The 21,411-nt window shown below is 33.2% G+C and overlaps 1 protein-coding gene across 1 annotated transcript; it reads left to right on the top strand.

The window, feature by feature from the left end:
* The first annotated feature begins 1,766 nt into the window (after positions 1–1,766).
* LOC136226867 (QWRF motif-containing protein 2) lies at positions 1,767–13,016 on the top strand. Its single transcript, XM_066015539.1, has 6 exons — positions 1,767–3,537; positions 6,320–6,439; positions 7,613–7,729; positions 7,828–7,917; positions 12,367–12,474; positions 12,568–13,016. Exons 1-6 carry the CDS (start codon positions 2,125–2,127, stop codon positions 12,646–12,648), a joined length of 1,929 nt encoding a protein of 642 aa, XP_065871611.1. The 5' UTR covers positions 1,767–2,124; the 3' UTR covers positions 12,649–13,016.
* Positions 13,017–21,411: the final 8,395 nt, after the last annotated feature.

Genomic DNA, 21,411 nt, shown 5'->3' with positions numbered 1-21,411 from the left:
GTCACTAACGCAGTTACAATTTTTTTTTGTTAAAATGTTAAAAACTAATTCTGCCACACACAAGTTAAGTCACAATTATTTCATCAATTTGTCTAAAATGTTTACTCTTAGTTACAAATAACCAATAAAAAGTGTACGCCACTACTTCAATTTATCGACAAATTTATTTGAAAAGCATGATGAACCATTTTTTTTAATAACGTAGAGATACAATTGATCTTGCTTGAAAATATTGGGTAAATTTTATTTACCCCAAACATAATAATTAATTGAAATAGAAAATGCCAAAAGTATATGGTTGGATACTCTGTGGTGGTAACAATTTGGGCACATATTTCTGTCAGATTTTATTTGTTTTTTTGGGTAAATAATTAATTAATAAAATGAGTCAATTTTGATCTAAGTTAGCTAGATTGGTATATCTAAACTACTGTTTAATCATGTTCATAAGTGGATACACCAATAATACAAAATTTTATATATTTTTCCATATATAATAATAATAATAATATATGGAGCACACGAGGTTTTATTTTGATTTTTTATTTTTTATTTACAAAGATTTCATTCATGTGAATATTGGGACAAAAAAAGTAAGTTCACAAGTATGCAGTTCTAGTAAATTAAAGCTGCAAAGTTTGATAATTAATGGATAAAAGTTTCGTTTTATAGTTTCAAATTTGGGCTCAAAAAGCAAAAAAATAGAAAACTATATTTTTAAATACACATATTATTAATTCAGATATTATATAAAGTATGAACATTAATTATTAACTTTTTATTGATTTTTTAATCAAAGGCCGGTTAACGAAAAAAACATAAAAAAAAACAGACATCACAGTTATGTTGGCACCTCTGAAAATCACAGCAAACCCGAACCAATATTATTAAAGGAAGTGTCTAAGAAACGATAAAAAACCACGCTCTCAGAATAAAATTATATAATTAGAAATTGATATTATCATTTCATATATTGTATTGCAATAGCAAATGAAACATACTTAGTATACTAAGTGTCCGTTTGTTTCCATTTTTCAGAATTGCTTTTTGTCTTTCAAATTTAAATAGGAAACAAAAAACGTTTGGTAAAAATTTGAAATAACTGCTTTTTAGACAAAAATCAACTAATATCTGCTCCTTATCCGTAACAACAAACAGCTAACAGCAACAACAAATAACAAACAGCAAACAGCCGAAACAAACGGACCCTTAATCCACTGAGATATACATAATTATCCATCAACTATTTCATATAATAAATTACTATTAAAATTAGTCAATTTAAGAGGATTTAAAATGATGACAATTGAATCAAATAAATCTGATACACGTTGGAATGAAGTCTGATGAATTAGTTGTGGTTGATCTCCTCTAATAATGTAGTTTCTGTTCGACTTATAAAATTATTGTTGACAAATGTAGAACTTTCATAATGTAACTATCAGTTTTAGAACTCGCTCTGTGAATGGTGTGGCTCATGTATAAATCCGAAAAGTTACTACTCCTCCGTTTAATAATTACTAATTTCCTTTAAAGTCAATAGTAACTAATATAGTTTTTAGTTAATTAATTAAATCAATTACATCATCATAACTATCACAATCTCTTCAATCATATTAATACCATATTTGTTATAATTAAATAAATGATTAAATTATAAAAAAGAGAAAACCATAAAGAAAACCATACACTATATAACAAGAATTGAAAATTTTATTAGAACTAAAAATGAATTTATAGAAAGAAATTAAAATTCATAAACATAAACATAAACATAACGTCTCTCTAAAGATTCACCAAAACCAAAAACCCTTAGTTCACCTGTGACTCTACTCTCTCCATTAGCAAATCTCAACTCCTTACCTACTCTCCTTCACTTTCTCTCTGGACCCAGATCATTTTACCCGTCGACATTTCTGAATACCTCATCAAAATCGCATTTTCACTTCCCAATTTCTCCATTTTTCTTCCTTTTTCTCTAATTTGGGTTTTGATTTTTTTCAAGGTTATAGCTATGAAATCCACCACTACTTTGTCTTCCATTTGAGGGCTACAGAACCCAAATTTCACTCTCAAGAGGGCAATGTGAGAGACAGATAAAGAGAAACTGTTCTTCCCCACATAATGGTGGCTGCTATTCCTCAAGCAGCAGCTGCTACTTCTACTGATAAAACCCCTAATTCGACTAGACCTCCACTTTTACCGTCCGAGAAAGACCACCGTAACAATGGCGGTCGAGTTCCACCTGTAAAACCCAGAGGTAAACAAGTCCCTTCTAGATATCTTTCTCCTTCTCCTTCTTCTTCCTCTTCTGCAACAACAACAACTACTACAACTAGTACAAATTCTTCTTCATCTTCTTCATTTTCTAAGAGATTTCCCTCCCCTTTGCTTTCTCGGACCACCAATTCTACCCCAGCCCAAACACCATCTGCCTTCTCTTCAGTTCCTAAAAGATCCCAATCTGTAGATAGAAGACGTTCTTCAGTCACTCAAAGACCGACAACGCCGAATCTAGAATCTAGACAAAGCAATGCCGCTGAAATGTCTGCTGCAACAAGGATGTTAATCACTTCTACTCGGAGTTTATCAGTCTCATTTCAAGGGGAAGCGTTTTCACTTCCGATTAGTAAAGCTAAATCCGTGGCATCACCAAATGCGGGTAGAAAAGCGACTCCAGAGAGGAGGAGAGCAACTCCGGTTAGAGATCAGGGGGAAAATTCGCGGCCTCTGGATCAGCATAGGTGGCCGGCGAGAAGAAGAGATGGGAATTCGGGTTCTACAGAGAGAAATCCAATGTTGTCTAGGAGTATCGATTGTAGTGGCGGAGATAAGAGGATTTTGGGATCTGGGTTATTGGCGGTTAAGTCATTGCAACAATCTATGATTGTTGATGAGAGGAGATTGAGCTTGGATTTAGGCAATGCTAAGCCAAGCCCAGATTTCAATTCAGTAAATGAATCTTCTATCACCGGTGATTTCACTGCTTCTGATAGTGATAGTGTCTCCTCCGGCAGTACTTCAGGAAGTGGGATTCCTAAAGGAAAAACTGGGTCTCGTGGGATTATTGTTTCAGCAAGATTTTGGCAAGAAACTAATAGCAGATTAAGGCGATTGCAGGATCCAGGTTCACCATTATCTACTAGTCCTAGTACTAGAATGAGTATTTCATCAAAGTCCATTCAATCTAAGAGATTTAGTAGTGATGGTCCTACAACATCTCCTAGAACTATTGGTTCTTCTCCTATTAGAGGACCTACAAGGCCTGCATCACCTAGTAAGCTTTGGACACCTTCAGCAGCTTCATCTCCATCAAGAGGGATGTCTAGTCCTTCAAGGGTGAGACCAATGAGTACTAATTCGGGTAGTATGCCTTCGATTCTTAGTTTTTCTGTTGATTTAAGGAGAGGGAAGATAGGGGAAGATCGAATTGTCGATGCACATTTGCTTAGGCTTCTGTACAACCGTTATGTGCAATGGCGGTTCGTAAATGCGAGGGCTGATGCTACCTTCATGGTGCAGAAACTGAATGCAGAGGTATGATAACTGACTTGCTGTTATGTACATTTCATTGTTTTGTTGAGAGTAGAAACAATGTTTCATTAGTAGTATGTTTTGTAGTATATGGAATCTAAATGCCTACACTATGAATTTAAAGTTTCTCCCTAGTTATGTATATTTTGTTGTTGTCTTAACGGACCACTTTTGCCATGCGAAAATTACTTAGGACTTGTAGCTTTGTGTATGAATACTTACACACGCACACGAAAGAATGCAAAGACGCGCATTTGTATATGTGCATGTCTAGTGTGCTTGGATGGGTTTTGAGATGAAGCATGTTGAAGCAATTCGAATGTTGTTGCATGATGTTAATGAATTGAATGTGATTCAAGAGATCATTAAGTACTCCCAGGAAAAAGTCAGTGGTGTAGATGGATTTTACCAACCAAATTTATAATGGGGGCTACAACTATGTTGTTTCTGGTAAAGTCATCTTAAATTCCGATAGCGATATATCTGTCTTTTCAAATTCATATATATTATGCTGATGGACACGTAAGACAAACTTTTCGTTGTGGCTAGCCAAACGTCCAAATTATGGTCCCCTTTTATCCTTCGCTGCCTCAGTTTCTGTCTTAGGTGGTGGTGTTTCTCAATTTGTCTTATTTTTATGCAAGGAACCGGGGACATGCAATGAGCTCAAATATCATTTTAGCGGTCTAAATCTACATATTCTCTAATGAGATTGAGGATTGCTGCTATAAATAAGGCACTGTTATTGAAGTAGTGATGTAGAGTACTAGGGTATTGAGCTTAGAATATTCTATTTTAACCAGAAAACCATACGTTCATGCAGATCAATAAATGTAAAATCAGTATGGTAATTTACTCATTAAGTTTTCTATAGGCATAGGTCATAAATAGGAATTGGGTTATATATGGAAGTAATATATTCTATTGGTTTTTGTCATGGAAAAGAAGCATATTTAAGCTCAAATAGAGGAACTGATGGAAACTCGTTATCAAATATTTATGGGTTAATTTTAATTTCAAATATAACCCCTGTGGTTTCAAGTTTTAGCAAATAAATACCTGTGGTTTGATTTCGAGCAAATAAATACCTGTGGTATGCTCCGTTTTTCAAAAACACGGAAACGGATGATGACGTCTATATGCTGACGTGGCCGAGGGTAATTTAGTCAATAAGAGTTAATTTCAAATAAATTGTTGTGGTTTGCGTGTTTTTTGCAAATAGGTACCTGTGGTTTGGATATTTTTGCAAATAGGTACCCGTGGTTTGGATGTTTTTGCAAATAGGTACCCGTGGTATAACAAACCATAAACAAACGCTTAATTTAGGCAAATAGGTACCCGTGGTATAACAAATCACAATATTTGCCTAAATTAAGCATTTGTTTATGGTTTGTTATACCACGGATACCTATTTGCAAAAACATCCAAACCACGGGTATCTATTTGCAAAAATATGCAAACCACAGGTACCTATTTGCAAAAAACACGCAAACCACAACAATTTATTTGAAATTAACTTTTATTGACTAAATTACCCTTGGCAACGTCAGCATATAGACGGTGTCTTTACCGTTTCCTCATTTTTGAAAAACGGAGCATACAACATGTATTTATTTGCTCGAAATCAGGTATTTATTTGCTCGAAATCAAACCACAGGTATTTATTTGTCAAAACTTGAAACCACAGGGGTTATATTTGAAATTAACCCAATATTTATAAGGGTTTTCTCATGGTTTAGATTTATGAAAGTTGTTGGAGTAGAATTAGAGTATTTTCTTCTGATTCACTGCTTAGATTATCAGGAATCATCTCAAAGGTGTCTTTCACTAGAAGAAATTGTCAACATTTTGTTATGGAATATTTCATTTTCTAGAATTCTTACATCTGATTGTCTTTAATGGTCATATCTGGCATAGTTATCAAAGGCTCACCTCAGGCGCTAGGCTCTAGGCATGCTGCGTGAGAAGCCAAAAGGCAGGCTCTGTTCAAGAGGAGTGCGCCTTTCTAAACCTAGTGCCCTGCCGCAAGTGTGCCTAGGCACAAATTTAGAAGCTACTAGTGTTTTTTAGGGGTCCAAGCTAAATATAGGATGTTTTAATCTCAACCCTTTCCTATCTATGTGATCTATTGCTGAAATTGAATTAGCAAAAAAAAAAAAAAAAAGGAAAGATTTGGACGGCAGAAAAATTGCAAAGAACAACAACAACAAAAATCCTGCTCCATTTTCAAGAGTTAGAAAATCACAAATGGAGGTCTTGATGAAAAGTAGTTATTAGACTATTTAGTTAATTAACTTAAGGTTTGGTTGAACTTTAGTCTTTAGATTTAGAATTTCTATTATGAATTATGATTATGGAAGAGTTAGTAGTTAATTTGGAATTTATTTCATGCATTTTATGATTAAGATTACGTATAATTGGATTTGATTTAGTATTTGACTATTTGTTGCATTTTAGAAATTTTAATTGTTATTATTTATGATTTTATATTATTTTTCTTTAGTGTGCCTTGTGTCGCTTAGGTGCACGCCTGAGCCTTCCGCCTAGGCTCTGGGACCCCTTTGTGTGGGCCTTTAATAACAATGATATCTGGATTAATTTTTTTGTTGAGTTTTCTTCCTTATTTTACTATGTTCCATAACTGATTATCTTGATTAGCTATGCTAGCATGACCTTTCTGTTCAATGATTTAATATATTCTACATTGTCCTTAAACTGTTGAAGGATAATACCAGAAAAAGTCCTGTGATTTTGTGATATTAAATTCTTTTTTTATTTTTACCAGAAAAATTTGTGGAATGCATGGGTAACGACATCAGAACTACGGCATTCTGTCACGCTTAAAAGAGTCAAATTACTGTTGCTGAGACAAAAGCTGAAGATAACTTCTATCCTCAAGGGACAAGTAAGATTCAAAGACTCAATTTATTATTGGAGTATTAAATCTTGTTAGAATTTTTAGTATAAGTACCGATGTTTTATTATTCTCTTTATGTTATTTGTTTCTGTCATAATGTAATATCTTAAAACAGTATACTAATACTACTTGGAAAAACTTATGAAGTTATACACTGAACTGTGAATTAGAAAAGGAGGAATATTTAAAACTATCAACTTCCATAAGTGGAGAATGTTTGGCATGATCTTGCATGAAAAGCGAGAACATGGTGCATCTTTTGTGGTATTTAGCATATTCTTTGCCGTATGAGAGTGACGTGCTCCTAGTTTTGGTCCTGGCAGACTAACGAATTCTGTCCAAGTGCGAAACCTAAGGACCCATTATTTTGGGTAAAAATAAAATATATTCATGGCCCTTGAACTATAACGTTACTAACATTATGGCCCTTAACTTCATTTCTTAACATAAAATCCTTGAACTTTACATTTTGCAACTTTAAAGTGCAAATCAACAGAAACCGAAAAAAGTAAAATAAAGGAATGATGACCTAGGCAAGTTTGACTACATCATTAACTTTTTTTTTTTTTTCAATATCACAAAAGATTATGGTCAAATACCTATTTTACCATCATTATTTTGTTAACTTTTTTAACAGATTTTTGTTGATTTGGACTTTAATGTTACATAACGTAAAGGTGAAGGATTTAAATGTCAAGAAATGAAGTTTAAGGGCCATAATTTTAGTAGAGCTATAATTCAGGGGCCATGAATGTAATTTACTCCATTTTCTTTTCAATTCTTCTAACATGGTCTGCAAACTTTTTGAGAAGAGCTTTTAACTTAAAGGAGCAAGCTCATAATTGTACTTTTTTTCACTCATTAACAAAATAATAAACTGTTGCATCTCTACCCAGTAAAAAATCAGAATTGGTTCCGGTATATACTTGAATGCTCATGTCGTTGCTTGCCTAGAACTCGTATTTATCCATGGTGTCAATGGAGTAAATGGTTTACTATGTCTTTGATTATTCATCGCAGTTGTTCTGCACAGTTGATAAACATAATTTGGATGAAATTTATTTGCTGCCATCAGCCAAAGGCAGACATTTTTTTTTGGTATTAATTTTATACAGTTACTCTCTCTCTGTACCTTAATTTTTCTGTACTTTGTGAATATAGATTAATTGTTTAGAAGAATGGTCTCTTTTGGATAGAGATCACTCAACTTCTTTGGAAGGAGCAATTGAAGCTTTGAAAGCGAGTACTCTTCGTCTTCCAATTGTTGGAAAAACAGTAGTAAGTAGTCCCATCCTCTTAAGTTCTTAAGGTAGCTAGCTGCATTCACAGAGCATTGTATATTGAGGTTGACAAACTAATTTCTTTAAACAATGCAGGCTGATGTTCAAAATTTAAAGGATGCTGTCGGTTCGGCAGTTGATGCGATGCAAGCAATGGGATCCTCTGTATGCTTACTAACATCAAAGGTAACTTGCACCTATTATTATTCAAAATGCTGCAAACTGATGTATGCATTAATTAATCCTTACGTCTCGTAACTCCAATCATTTTGATAAAAAAATTGTATGGTGGAATGTGTTGGAACACAAGAAATTGCTTGGTTTATTTACGTCAATAAGTTTATTACCAGAAAAAACCTGGAAGGCTGTTGCCAGGACCTTCTTAACGAAGAGTTAGCATACATCAAATTTTTGGTGCTGCTGCTGGAGGACACCAAAGACTAACTTAAACTACTTTCTATTTCATGTTTTATCTAAGCTTCTGAATGGATTTTAGGTGATTACTAGATTGAGTAAACCCTAAATTAATCCCTTTAATTGGAAAAAAAGAAGACAGAAATGAATGAATGAATAAAATGTCAGGAAGAGAATGTGTGAAGATGTCAGTCCAGTGTTTTATTAGATTAGTTGCGCAGAGGATTATGTAGTAGTAGTATGTTAGAAATTGGATCGGTGGTTGAGTATACAAGCTTGTTATCCGTATCCCAAAAGCACAAGCTCCAAAACTCTTGGGCGCAAATAAATAAGCAAACAACCCTTGTTTATATAGGACTAAAAGGATAATCCTTTTCCTAGTAGGATTCACTTTAAAGAGGATATCTTCAATTCCTATTATAATTAGAAGAACTAAACTAAATAGAATTCTAAACATACCTTAACAGTAGATTTATGTCTTGGGTGGTGGATTTGTCATTAGATGGGCAAGAATTGTTGAAATTGCATACCTTTGTAAACTTACATGGGTCTTTTTGGAAGTAGAGTTGTTTAGGCTTGGAGGCATAATTAGGAATATTACTCCTGCAATTATGTTCAATTGCAGTTTATTTAGCTTTGATCCAAATTTTGAAGAATTAGATTGAGGCTTACTTTATCATTTTCCCGGAAGGTTCCTATTGGGTATAGCTGTGATGCTGACAGGATAATTGACTCCTCTTTGGGATATGTATTGGTCTTTAATTCCCCTAAGCTGAGCTGAATCCTGAGGTTTAACTCTTCTTCTGGAGAGAGAAATGGCAGCTTGAAACTTGTTCATACTGTCATGAATTTGGAAGGTGTCGAGTAGTCTAATGTGCGAATTTGGAGTTAATTCCTTCGGTATAGTTGGTAGTTGAGGTAATCTTAGGGTGTCACATTTTGGTATTAGCCCTCATAGAGATTTTCTTGTGGCACCATAAGGCATGAAAATCATATTTCTCCAAATATAAACTATACCATGTATCAGATAAAGCCATTTCGTCAAAGTACTTCATATTTTTACTTGCACTTCATGATTTTTTTCGATATAGTCTATGTATCGATGCACTTGACCCTATAATTAAACCTTTTGGTGCACTGAAGTCCATTTACACTTGTACTTTGACTTGTTACAATGAATGCCTATCAAGTCTACGAACTATAAAGTCTAGTTTGTTGTTGCTGGTAGTTATTATATGTAACATGTTATCAAAGATGGATCCCATTGCTTTAGTATATAAAAATTCCAATTATGGCTAGAATTCAAGAGAACTATTTACTTATCAACAACCTTGCATTTTACCAGTACCTATCATAGGCATTGTTGATTAGTCTACAAGTTTAGTTGACTTCAATTTTTGTAGATCCACTTTTTCTTAGCAAGTTCCCAAGAGGTCTCCATATGCCTGTAAAATATATTCATGGCTCTTGAACTATAGTGCTGCTAACTAATATTATGGCCCCCTAAACTTCGTTTCTTGATATAAAAATCCTTGAACTTTACTTTTGTAACATAAAAAAGTCCAAATCAACAAAAACCCATAAAAGAAATTAACAAAGCAATGATCTGGATAAGTTTGACTACATTGACTCTTTTTTTATGAATATCACCAAAAATTATGGTCAAATTCCTATTTTATTCTCATCATTTCGTTAATTCTTTAATATGGATTTTTGTTGATTTGGACTTTTATGTTATAGTGTAAAGTTTAAGGATTTTTCTGTTAACAAATGAAGTTTAGGGGCCATAATGTTAGTAGTCCTATAATTCAGGGGCCACAAACCTAATTTACCCGAATAGCAATAGCATATGATGAATCAGCTCATGAACTACATTTAGTATTAGCTTGCCAAAATTTGACATGGAAATATACCCTCAGACCATGAGTTACCATATACGTAGCTTATATTGACTCAACCTCTACTTGTAGAATATTGACATAATACATCAAAGGCCCTTTTAATTGGCCAAATAATCCGATTGACCCTATTGAACTTTTGAAATGTCTCATTGGCCCCTTGAACTTGCTTAAAATGATATTGGTCTCCTAAACTTGCTTAAAGTGTACTGCCCCTTGAAATTGCTTAAAGTGACATATTGACCTCTTGAACTTGCTTAAAGTGATAGACGCTTGAATTTGTCCAAATTTCTACTTGCCGCGTAGGACGTAAGGGTTAATCATGTCACTTTAAGGGACTAACTGGTCGTTTTCAAAGTTTGGGGAGCCAATTTGCTTTTGTGGTTGACTTGGAGGGACTAGGTATGTATTAGGCCTAGAATATTCATTGTTATTGTTGAATATAAACTCAGGAAATGAGAAAAACAGAGATTGGGAAGGAAGCAGCAAGGTCAAGTAGGTGATTTCTGGAAATATTATTTTTAGGGTGAAATATGCAGCAAAATCACAAAGGAAAGAACAAAGAAGCATGAAAATAAACCCCTCTTAATAGAGAGGGAACTCTACTGCCCAAGCAACAGCTGAAGAAAACCAAATAATTCCAGACCCCGCCAACTACTCATTCCCCACCTTGTAACCAATTATTCTCATATCACAGAGCGCAACTAAGGGCAGGTTCGGCTCAGCTGTTGTTGTTTTAGACCCTGTTTGTTTGCCGGAAAATATTGTGTTTTGGAAGGTAAGGGAATTTTTTTTGTTGGAAAATAAAGTATTTTCTGGTGTTTGGCTACAACACCGGAAAACGAGAAGAAGTGGTGAATAACTATTATTTTCAAAAAAAGAGTAAGAAGAAATGGGGTAGGGTTCCAAGAGGCTTAGAAAAATGTTTTACTTTGAAAAAAAGGTAAACATTTTCCCCACTTTCTTCATATATTTTTCTGTTGACTAACCTAAAATTTTCTCTTCACTTATTTTCCTAAGCAATCAAACACCGGAAAAATCAGGAAATTTCCTGCACAATATTTTCCAGCAAATAAACGGAGCCTTAGTGTTTGTTGTTGTTGCTAGCTGTTTGCGAATAAATATTAGTTGATATTTCTTCTAAAATAGCTATCAATAGCCGTTTCTCAATACTAACTGAACACTTTATATCTACTTTTTGGAGTAGAACTACGAAAAAGAGAACCAATCAGGCACTAACTCATGAGAGTATTGGAGCCTACATGTCCCTTGTGTTTCTAGAGGAGACCCTCAAATTTTAGGCCTGCAAGATATTTGATCCCGCAATTGGCCTTTATACTCATCTGTTCGTAACTATGAAGCACGGACACGGGTGCGGACACGGCAAACGGCATTTTTAGAAAATATGAGACACGGGTGCGGCGGGGACACGGCAAATTTTATATAATTAATTATATATATATATTAGATATAAAAATATATAAAAAACTTGCTAAATCACAAATCGGAATCGTGATGTTAGGAGAAGAACCCAGGAGATTGTTTCTGATTATTCCCAAACAAATACGAAATCGTGATGTTAGGAGAACTGCGATGTGCGCAGCGCAGGGGTTGAAATCGCGATTTGCGCAGGAAGGAGAGAAGACCTAATTCTAATTCGTGCGATACATACACAGGTGAGATTATAATTTAGGATTTTTGACAAATTGCATAATTGATCCTTAAATTTTATAAAAATTAAAAAAAACCCTAATCTTTAACTTTTTTTTTTACCCCAGCCGAGTCCCCATCTGAGTCCCCCGTGTCCCGCCGTGTCCCCATCCGTGTCCCATTTTCCGGCCGTGTCCCCGCCGTGTCCCGCTGTGTCCCCGAGTGCGACTCGGCCACGGCGACCCCGGGGAAGAGTCCGTGCTTCATAGGTTCGTAACATTCAATCAACCTTTGAACCTAGTGTCAACAAATGAATTGTACTCCCCCTGGCATGTGCAATTAAGGCTATCAATTTCTGACACGAAACACGATTTGCAGAGACAATCCGCTTGACACTATTATTATTTTTTATCATTTATATTATATATAATTATGTGGAATATATATAAATAACATAGCACGGTTATGATATAAAACCCGTTTTAAAACCTCTATTTGGAATATCTTATTCTGAAGTAGTCAATGATAGTATGATTACCTACCTAATCGACTGGAAATAAGCTTATTCGAAATCTATATATAGCTTTGAGAAATTGTGCAAAATTAGGTTTTGAGAAATTGAAAAAAAAATGTCTTGTTTGATTAAAAAGATTGCAATTTTCATGATCCACAGGTGGAGGAAATCAATTCCTTGGTGGCTGAACTTCTGAATGTAACTGCAAAGGAAAAGTTTTTGCTTCAACAATGTAAAGATTTCTTGTCAAAATTAGCAGCCATGCAGGTAACTGGTTATTGCTTCTGCTATTATCGGTGACGACGACGAACACCTCTTCTCGTTTCGTCTCGTAACGAAACTTTGCTTTTTTATTAACAGGTTAAGGATTGTAGCTTGAGAACCCATGTTATACAACTAAATCGATTACCGACTACGAGCAACCTGACAACACGTGTGTAGAACTGATCTCTCACTTGACCATTCAATTCTAAATGCTAACAATTACACCAAACCTCTTCTTTTTCGACCGGGTGGAGGTGCATCGGAAGGTAATAAACATGAACCGAATCAGCTTAGCTAGTTTTGCCTTCAGCTTCAGCATCCAGTTGTGGTCTTTGTATGCTTTTGTATCTGAAGATAGCAGACATTGGCTTTTCTTCTTACTAATTAGCTGTATACAAGTACGCGACTGTATCGTTTTCTAGGCCGAAAGAAAAGTAATGTATATGTATATATGTATAACGTGCACCACGGACGGCTCATCTGATCACTGATTATTAGTTAGTTCTTGTTCTTGCTCTAATCTGAAAATGCAATGCTTGTTTCAATGTTCAGTTTTTAACTCATCTGCAAATCATGGCTGAGTCCGAGCACTGAGTGCTGTGGTTAATCCCACCGATCATCGAGTTATATGCCTTATAAATGCTCTTTGCGGAAAATACATCCATGGCCCCTACTGACTCGGACAAGTTTGATTACATCGATTCTGTTTTTATCCATGTTACTAGATATTATGGTCAAATACCTATTTTATCTTCATAATTTCGTTAAGTTTTTAACGGATTTTTGTTGATTTAGATTAATGTTACAATAATTTAAAGTGGGGAAAAGTACAAAAATAAACCTTGTGGTTACACCTGTTTTCGAACAACACCCATGTGGTTTAAAAGTTTGCAAAGTGGTACATTGAGGTTTATTCTGTTAGCAAACACAGGCCAAATTGACTAACGGTGTTAAAAGTCAAACGGAAAAGAGCTAATTTAGTCTTTATATTTATTTATTTAATAAATTAACAGCTAATTTAGTCTTTATATTTATTTATTTAATAAATTAACCCCCTTATTATCTAATTATCACAAACAAACCAAAAAATAAAAAGTAAAAATCAAATACATCATCTTCTACATCTCTTTTTAATTTCTTATTTTCTTCTTCTTTCTCTTTCTACTCTTTGTTAGTTTCTCTCTCTAAAATCAATTGAATTCCAATCTCTTTGTAAATCTAATCTTTAATTAGCTTACTACTCTAAATCGGGATTAGATTTAAGAAAAAACATAAGCACGTACTTAAGGTGGAAGAATTGAAATAGTCCAGCCATCAACTACACTTTGATTTCCTGTAATGATAGTTTGATTAATTCCATCTCCAATAAGCTAAGTACAAACAGAGGACTAACATTAAGCTTCCCAAGGACATGATATGGGTAGTTTTAGTCTCGTAACTATAAAAGCAAGACTTTGAATTCACTCTGAAAATCTTCAACAGATCCATCGCCACTTTCCTTACCGCATGCTCTGCATCAGTAACAAAAGCTTTGCCAGCCCATTGCTCTTTGTCACCCCCTCCTTTTCTTTCACGTCCCTGAACAAGTAGCAAAGGCTCTATAGTATCGTCACCGCATGCTCTGTCGTCTCCGCTGATACTTTCAACACCTTCTGCACAACGTTTCTACACACCCCACCTCATTACACATCTCCATTCTTCCTTCCCTGCACAACGATACCGTTTCCAAAAGCTTCAATGCCTTCTCGGTGATTGAGCTCGAAACGCACGTGTTTGGCTCCGCCGCTGCTATATTCCTCAGTGCCGGAATGATTTTAGATCAAACTATCATTACAGGAAATCACATCACAGTGACTACTTTCAATTCTTCCACCTTTGGTAACTGCTTATGTTTTTTCTCAAATCTAATCCTGATTTAGTAGTAAGCTAATTTAATTAAATATTAGATTTAAAAGACATGGAAATTCAATTGATTCTAGAGAGAAACTAACAATGAGGAGAAAGAGAGAAGAGAGAGAAAGAATAAGAAAATAAAAAATTAAAAAGAGAGGTAAAAGATGGTGTATTTGATTTTTACTTTTTATTTTTTAGTTTGTTTGTGATAATTAGATTATAAAGGGGGTTAATTTATTAAATAAATAAATATACAGACTAAATTAGCTTTTTTTCATTTGACTTTTAACACCGTTAGTCAATTTGACCTATGTTTGCTAACGGAATGAACCTCAAGGTACCACTTTGCAAACTTTTAAACCACATGGGTGTTGTTCGAAAACAGGTGTAACCACAAGGTTTATTTTTGTACTTATCCCTTTAAAGTATAAGGATTTTATGCCCAGAAATAAAGTTTAGGGGTTATAATTGAGCTACAAATGTGAATTTGAATGAGCTACAAAATATTTTAGCAAAATAATACTATATTTAATATGTAAAAGAATTTAATGATTTTTTTAATTCACAAACAACATTTATATATATATATATATATAAAAGCAGAGGGAATAATTAATGATGTTATAAAATGATTTTGTTAATTTAACAAGTCCTAATAATAATGGAGGGCAACTTTTTCACTGAAAACAGGGTAAATTACACCCATGGCTTAGCGATTTCAACAATTTCAATTCTTAATGGTACCATAATTGAATTTTATACTTTTCAATAATGGTGGGTATTCGACTTTAACTAACTTCTTAAAATAACTGTTAACAATCTCAAAATAAAAATATTCAAGAATTATAATTAAGGGTGTTCATGGGTCAATCCAATAGTTATTGGATCAAAAAACTAATCCAATCCAATAAAGTAAAGAATCCATGGATTGGTTGTAAATAACCAATCCAATCCATAGATATACTCCATAGAGTTGGATTGAATTGGTTATTAACCACCAATTCAATGATCAATTTCATCAAAACTTATTTTTTTTAATTAGATTAAATAATCCAATCAATTTTATTTAAATATATGTCATATCCAATTTTTTCAATAATAACATTTAGAGAAAAAAAGAGAAGAAAACATAAAAACATAAAAAAGAGAAAAGAGAAAAGGAACTGAGGTGTAAACGGAAAAAAAGTGTGACAAACGGAAAAAAATGTGGAGAACGAAAAAAACATGGAAAAATGAATTAAGCTGAAAACTGACAAGCGAAAAAATGGGAAACATGAAACAGAAAAAATACGATATTTTAAACTCTAGTATAATATAATTGCTACTCGTACATTTTTTTTGAACGAACTACTTGTACATGTTTTTTTTTTGAACGGACTACTTGTACATGTTCAATATAATTGCACTAGTATTTTGTTTTCTATAAACGACCACAATAAAAAATGAGGTTGATTTGAGTTTAATTATAACAAATATATTTTCTTCTTTTTTAAATTTAGACGACTTTAACATTTGCTGAGTGTTTTCCTTTTCTTTTTATTATACTAAATTTTAAAGGTATTTCAAAATTGAATAGTAATTAGTTAATTCAAATGGAAAGTTTAATTTTAATTTGAATGTAAAATAAGATAATTGTTGTGTCAAACTTGATGAAAACAACAAATTCTTAAGGACGTAACGATTAAATTTTTAAACCGAAATATTTGATCAACATTGTAGATTAGATAGATCTTTCACAACTAAGTGCTTTTATTTGCATTTATTATTTACGTTTTTCCTTTTTTTTTGCTTTTTACGGTTTTGTATTTTTATGTTTTTCACGTTTATTTTTTCAATTTTTCAGTTTTCTACGTTTTTCCGTTTTTCACAAACTATTTATTGAGTCATTTCTCTAGCCATCAAAATCTCACAATTTTCTTTAAGATTTAGTTTGATTTGGTTATTAACCGGTTAATAACTGGTTAAATTAACCAATCCATATGAAATAATCTATTGGTTTGGTTATAACCAATCCAATAGAACAAATAAATTAGCAAACTAGTTATTTTTAGGTTGGATTGGGTTAAAACCATTGGATTGGTTATTTTTTGAACACCCCTAATTAAAATTGTTCAAAATGACATTTAACATGAAACTACATTTTTTACTTTCTAAAATCACATTTTTTGGAGTTTTCTCTCTAAAAATTCACTTTCTTCTAATCAAATAATACTTAGATGACATTAATTTTTTTAAAATTAAAGTTCTTTAAAATATCATTAACTCTTCGAATTTTTTATTTTGAGGCCGCCAATGGTCGTTTTAAGGTGTTGAGTGGCCAATGGACGAAGGATCTTTCTTCTTCCTCCTCACACCGGGTTAGATTTCTGTATTTTTTTTATTGCTTTTTTAGTCTGTATTCATATATTTCATTGGAACTCTTTATTCGTCTGATTGTATATGCTCTCTATTATTCTATCGTTTATGCTTTTTTCGGATTTAGCAAGAGCGGAAATGATTTATCTTGTCCGTAGATCAATAAATCTACGCGGTTGCAATAAAAAAAGGACTCAGATCCGAATGTTCGGAATGGTCTAAAGGATGAAGTTTGGATTGCAGATGTCTTTCTACAGATTTGGATTAACGGGAAATATATTGTTATTTTGTGTTTTTTGTGCCTTTTATGGGCTCTTTTTGCTATTTGTAGTCATTTCTATCCATTCGTAGATATTGTATTTGTTTTAGTCTGTAACCATGTGAGGTTTTATCCCTTACATTTTGCTTGTTGTACTTGTTCATATTTTATTTAATGAAATTACAAGCATTTGTCAAAGAAAAAAAAAATAAGACATAAAAATTCAGTATCTTAATCTATGTTCCATGCATTTAATGCAATTTCAACATTTCTTTAATGTGTAATTGGGTCAAATGTGACAATTATTTTGAAATGGAGAATATCCATCCTTCAATTGTTCGGAGGTATTATTAACATAAAAATATAATTTTTTTTGTTACATTAAAAAAACACATGTTGTATAATGTTAACAAAAGAAGAAATTTAGTTCACATTTCGTTCAATTGTTACCGTTGCTGTTGTTGTTGCTATTGCAGTTAACTGTTTGCTGTTGTTATTAGATGTTTGTTATAGCTGATTAATTATTAATGTTTGATAAAATTATTATGAACTATTGTTGTTAGTATGTAAAATGTCTAATATGAGCACGTTTTAAAGTAATCAACAAATAAATTATAAAAAAACAAAATGTAATGCGCAAATTAAATAAAATAACTTAAATAGTTAAATAATAATTAAAAATAATAATTTTTTGAACGAAGCAAAACATTATTCTTCCGACAAAATTATATTATAATGGATAGGAATGATGTTAAGAAAGAACATATTTTATAGAAATAAGAAAGATAATATTGTCAAAATTAAATAGTTACAAACAACTTTTTATAAAAAAAAACCTCTAACATGTTGATATTTCCATTAAAAAAATAACAAAAGCTACTGTTTTATAAAGCTAATCAAATACTATATTTCCTATGGTTTGGAGTGAATGCTAAAAGCTACTCCGAAAAACTGAAACCAGCACCACTAACAATTTGTGAAAATGGAATTTGTTTTACAATGAAAAATTAGATGTAAATAGGTAAAAGGCATGGATGGTTTGCACTGTACTTTGATTAGGATTATCATAGGTGGTTCTCATGTAATATTCTAAGTTGTCCTTGGACCAAGTTCACTGCAGGACCTAGATGGTTTGCACTGTACTTTGATTGATCGCCTAACAAGTCCGTAATTGAGTGCCAAGTATAGGTTCAATTGGGTGCATTGTACGCCATACTTAAAAACCATGAGTGAAGTGAGGGATTGCTTAATCTCTTATATAGAGATATCATCGACCACTTGATTAGTGGGACTAATAAGTATGTGGCCACACTCGAATGAGGCATTATGTAATTGCTCATTTGATATTATTAATTCTGTAGAGATCAAGGAAATTTCTGAGTAATTAAGGGTGACTTAATCGTGTCTCTTGCTGAACTTGATATTGTATAACAAAGGATTACTAAGAGGTTACTATCAAGTTCTCGAAGGTTACACATGAGATTACTATCTGAAATGGATTATTATAAAGGTCAGCTAAAACCGTGTACCTTCGATAAAATGAACTGAATGTTTAGTCTAACCACCATCTCTAGATAGGCCTATCAGGGTCACTCACAAAAGAGACTATATGAACATAAGGTTTATAGTAATATCTTAGCTTTCATGTCTAACACAATTGCTTAATCTAAGAGCATTACGTGTGTGTGGGCCTAGGTAAACAGAGAAATTCATTTGGATTGAATTCGAAAATTAATAGAGTAAACACCCATATGTGACCGTTAAAGCCGGAAAACACCATTTGTTATTCGATGGGAAGGCTTGCCTCCATTATGTGTAAGCTCTGGATAAATAGCCACGATGTTTATAAGTTCTTGAGTAGTTAAAGGCGAGAGCTTCTCCCAAACTTGCGGATTAGTTTGATTGGGAGCAGCAACCTTCTCCAAGTCCTTCGATTTCCCAACCTCTTTACTAGATTTTGATTTTGTAGGCGCCATAATAGTATTATGAATGTTTACAAAGGGGTAGAATCTTCGAAGTTTACGATGGCAGCAGATTTCTTGGAGTTTTTCGATGCAATCCTTCCATAAAACAAAAGTAAGCAAATGGAAAGAAGAAAAAGATACAAAAACGTACTAAGTTATGAAGTGAACCTTATAGAAAGCTTGAAGGAAGTAGAGAGTGCAGAAAAATCCTCATAAGACTAATCTTCTCCTTTTCTAGGCTTTTGAATGAGGATAGCGAGGTGGCGCAATAAAAGAGGCAGTTATCGATCATTACATCGTTTCAACGTTACTCAAATGTCAAAACGACATCAGGAATTCACTCATCAATGATATAGACCAAAGTGAAAAGGCACACAGAGTTGACATCTATCAGGAATTCAGAATGATAGTTGTAAAATCAGGAAGGGTGATGTTACGTTTCAACTTCATATGGTATGTCAGCATTAACACCACTATCCCATGTCTCCATTAGTTAAAGAATGAAAGGCACACGCCAACACGTCAATACGAATATGTTAATCAAAAGATGTTTCTATCTCTTGATAAAATCGAAGGTTAACTTCGATCGAACCTAAGTTGAAACTCCAACTAAGAAATCTAACCTTCAATCATCTGCAACAATGAAGTCTTACAGCACTTCAATCTAACGACTTCTGGAGGGGGCCTACGATATCATACACAATTATCGTATTACATGCGGCCCAATGAGGTAATTCCTCCCAAAGCAGTAACCGCTAACTCCGCATTGACCAATCAAGGAAGACCAAAGGGTCATGCATATCCCATTTGGGTCTTGCGTCTTGATTTACGGAACCACAGTTATAGTTGATCGTTTCAGGTTGACAACGGACCTCCACCATTTAGTAGATGCCACATGGGCTCCAACTCATTTCGAGTACACTATACATTGAAAAGTAACATTCTACTTATTAATTTCAATTACATACTTTTCAGTATCATTTTCTTTTAGCTTAACTGACTTAAGTAATAAAGAGGGGTTGTCGCCCCTAACTCCTCTTTAATCCTTTTTTTTTTTATCTCAGATATTGAAAGGGCCAAAAAGCTCACCTCATATTATCCTACATCAATTTCATTTCAAATGAATTCCAAATTTCTATGCATTCAATAGCAAACAAAAGAATTAATTTGTAAATAGATTTTATGAAGGAATCAATTTGTAAATGAAATAAAAATAGTATTATGTTTAAAGTTTGTTGTCCCTTAGAACTATTGAAACGTGGGAATTTTGTCATTGGCTTTTGCTACCCATAAAGAGGCATTTAGTCCATTCATTATCTTATTCCTTCACTTTTCCCAATTCACTAATGCTTTTTCATGTCACCATATCTAATATTTGCCCCTTTTATGTTGCATAAGGCATAATCAAGTATATAATATATTCGAATAATTATGTTTGTTTGTTTTTTCGGTAAATTATAATTGTGTTTATTTATAAGTGGTAGGAAAGGTACCATTTTTCTTGGACCTTGAATTTGTAATCCAAACATGATTTATTCTAAATTACTCTAATCATTTTGTTATATTTATCGTGGCGTTTTTAACATGGACTCTAATAATCAATTGAGTTTTCATTTTATCTTAAAATCAGAAATGGTGACTATTTGATATGAATTGTAATAATTTATATGTTGATTCAGAGCCTGTTTATTTTACCTGTTGTTTGTTGTTTTCTGTTACAGTTTGCTGTTTGAAATGCTACTTTTTAAAAAAACAGAGATTCTCCCATTTTATAAAAAAAGCTATTTTTCAGCTACAAAAGGCAAACACGAGATGTCTAGCCAAACACATAAAACTTTCATTTTCAAAGTGAAAAGATAAACAGGAAGTCAAAAAACTATAACCAAACGCCCCCTCAAAATGGATTTGCAAAAGAGATCCTAAAACTGTTGACCCAAATGAGAACTCAATTGATGATTTTGCTTAGTTCAAAATCTAATTGATGATTTTGATAGTTTAAAGTCCTAATTGATTTTGAAGTTTTAATTTGAGGAGTCAATTGTGTGTTATGTCTAAGAGCATCTTGAGACTCTTAGTACACGCTCTAAAAATAATATAACAATTAATTCTTAGTGATTTAAGGAGTGACTAATACATATCATCTCCGACGATACTTCTCATATCCCCTCAATAATAGATTAATAATAATAAAAATAAACTAAAAAAGCAGCAAGAGTTCATCAATAATTAAGAGTCCAAGGGTTGGTTTGTTTCACCTACTCATGTTTGTTGTTACTATTAGCTGTTATTGATAGATAGTAGATAGTTGTTTCGAATTTTTACCAAACGCTTTTTGTCTCCTGTTTAGGCTTAGAAGGCAAAAAAAACAGTTCCGAACACTAACTTTCTTTCATCAAACTTAAGAGTCGAACTAAAAAACTGTTCGAGATGGTGTAAAATTAATTTTTTTAAAAAAAAGTTGCACTCAAA

Source organism: Euphorbia lathyris, chromosome 4 (genome assembly GCF_963576675.1).
Source record: "Euphorbia lathyris chromosome 4, ddEupLath1.1, whole genome shotgun sequence".
Classification (NCBI taxonomy): Eukaryota; Viridiplantae; Streptophyta; class Magnoliopsida; order Malpighiales; family Euphorbiaceae; genus Euphorbia; species Euphorbia lathyris.
The sequence above is the reverse complement of the archived record's forward strand: the minus strand, read 5'-3'. Positions and strand labels throughout refer to the sequence as shown.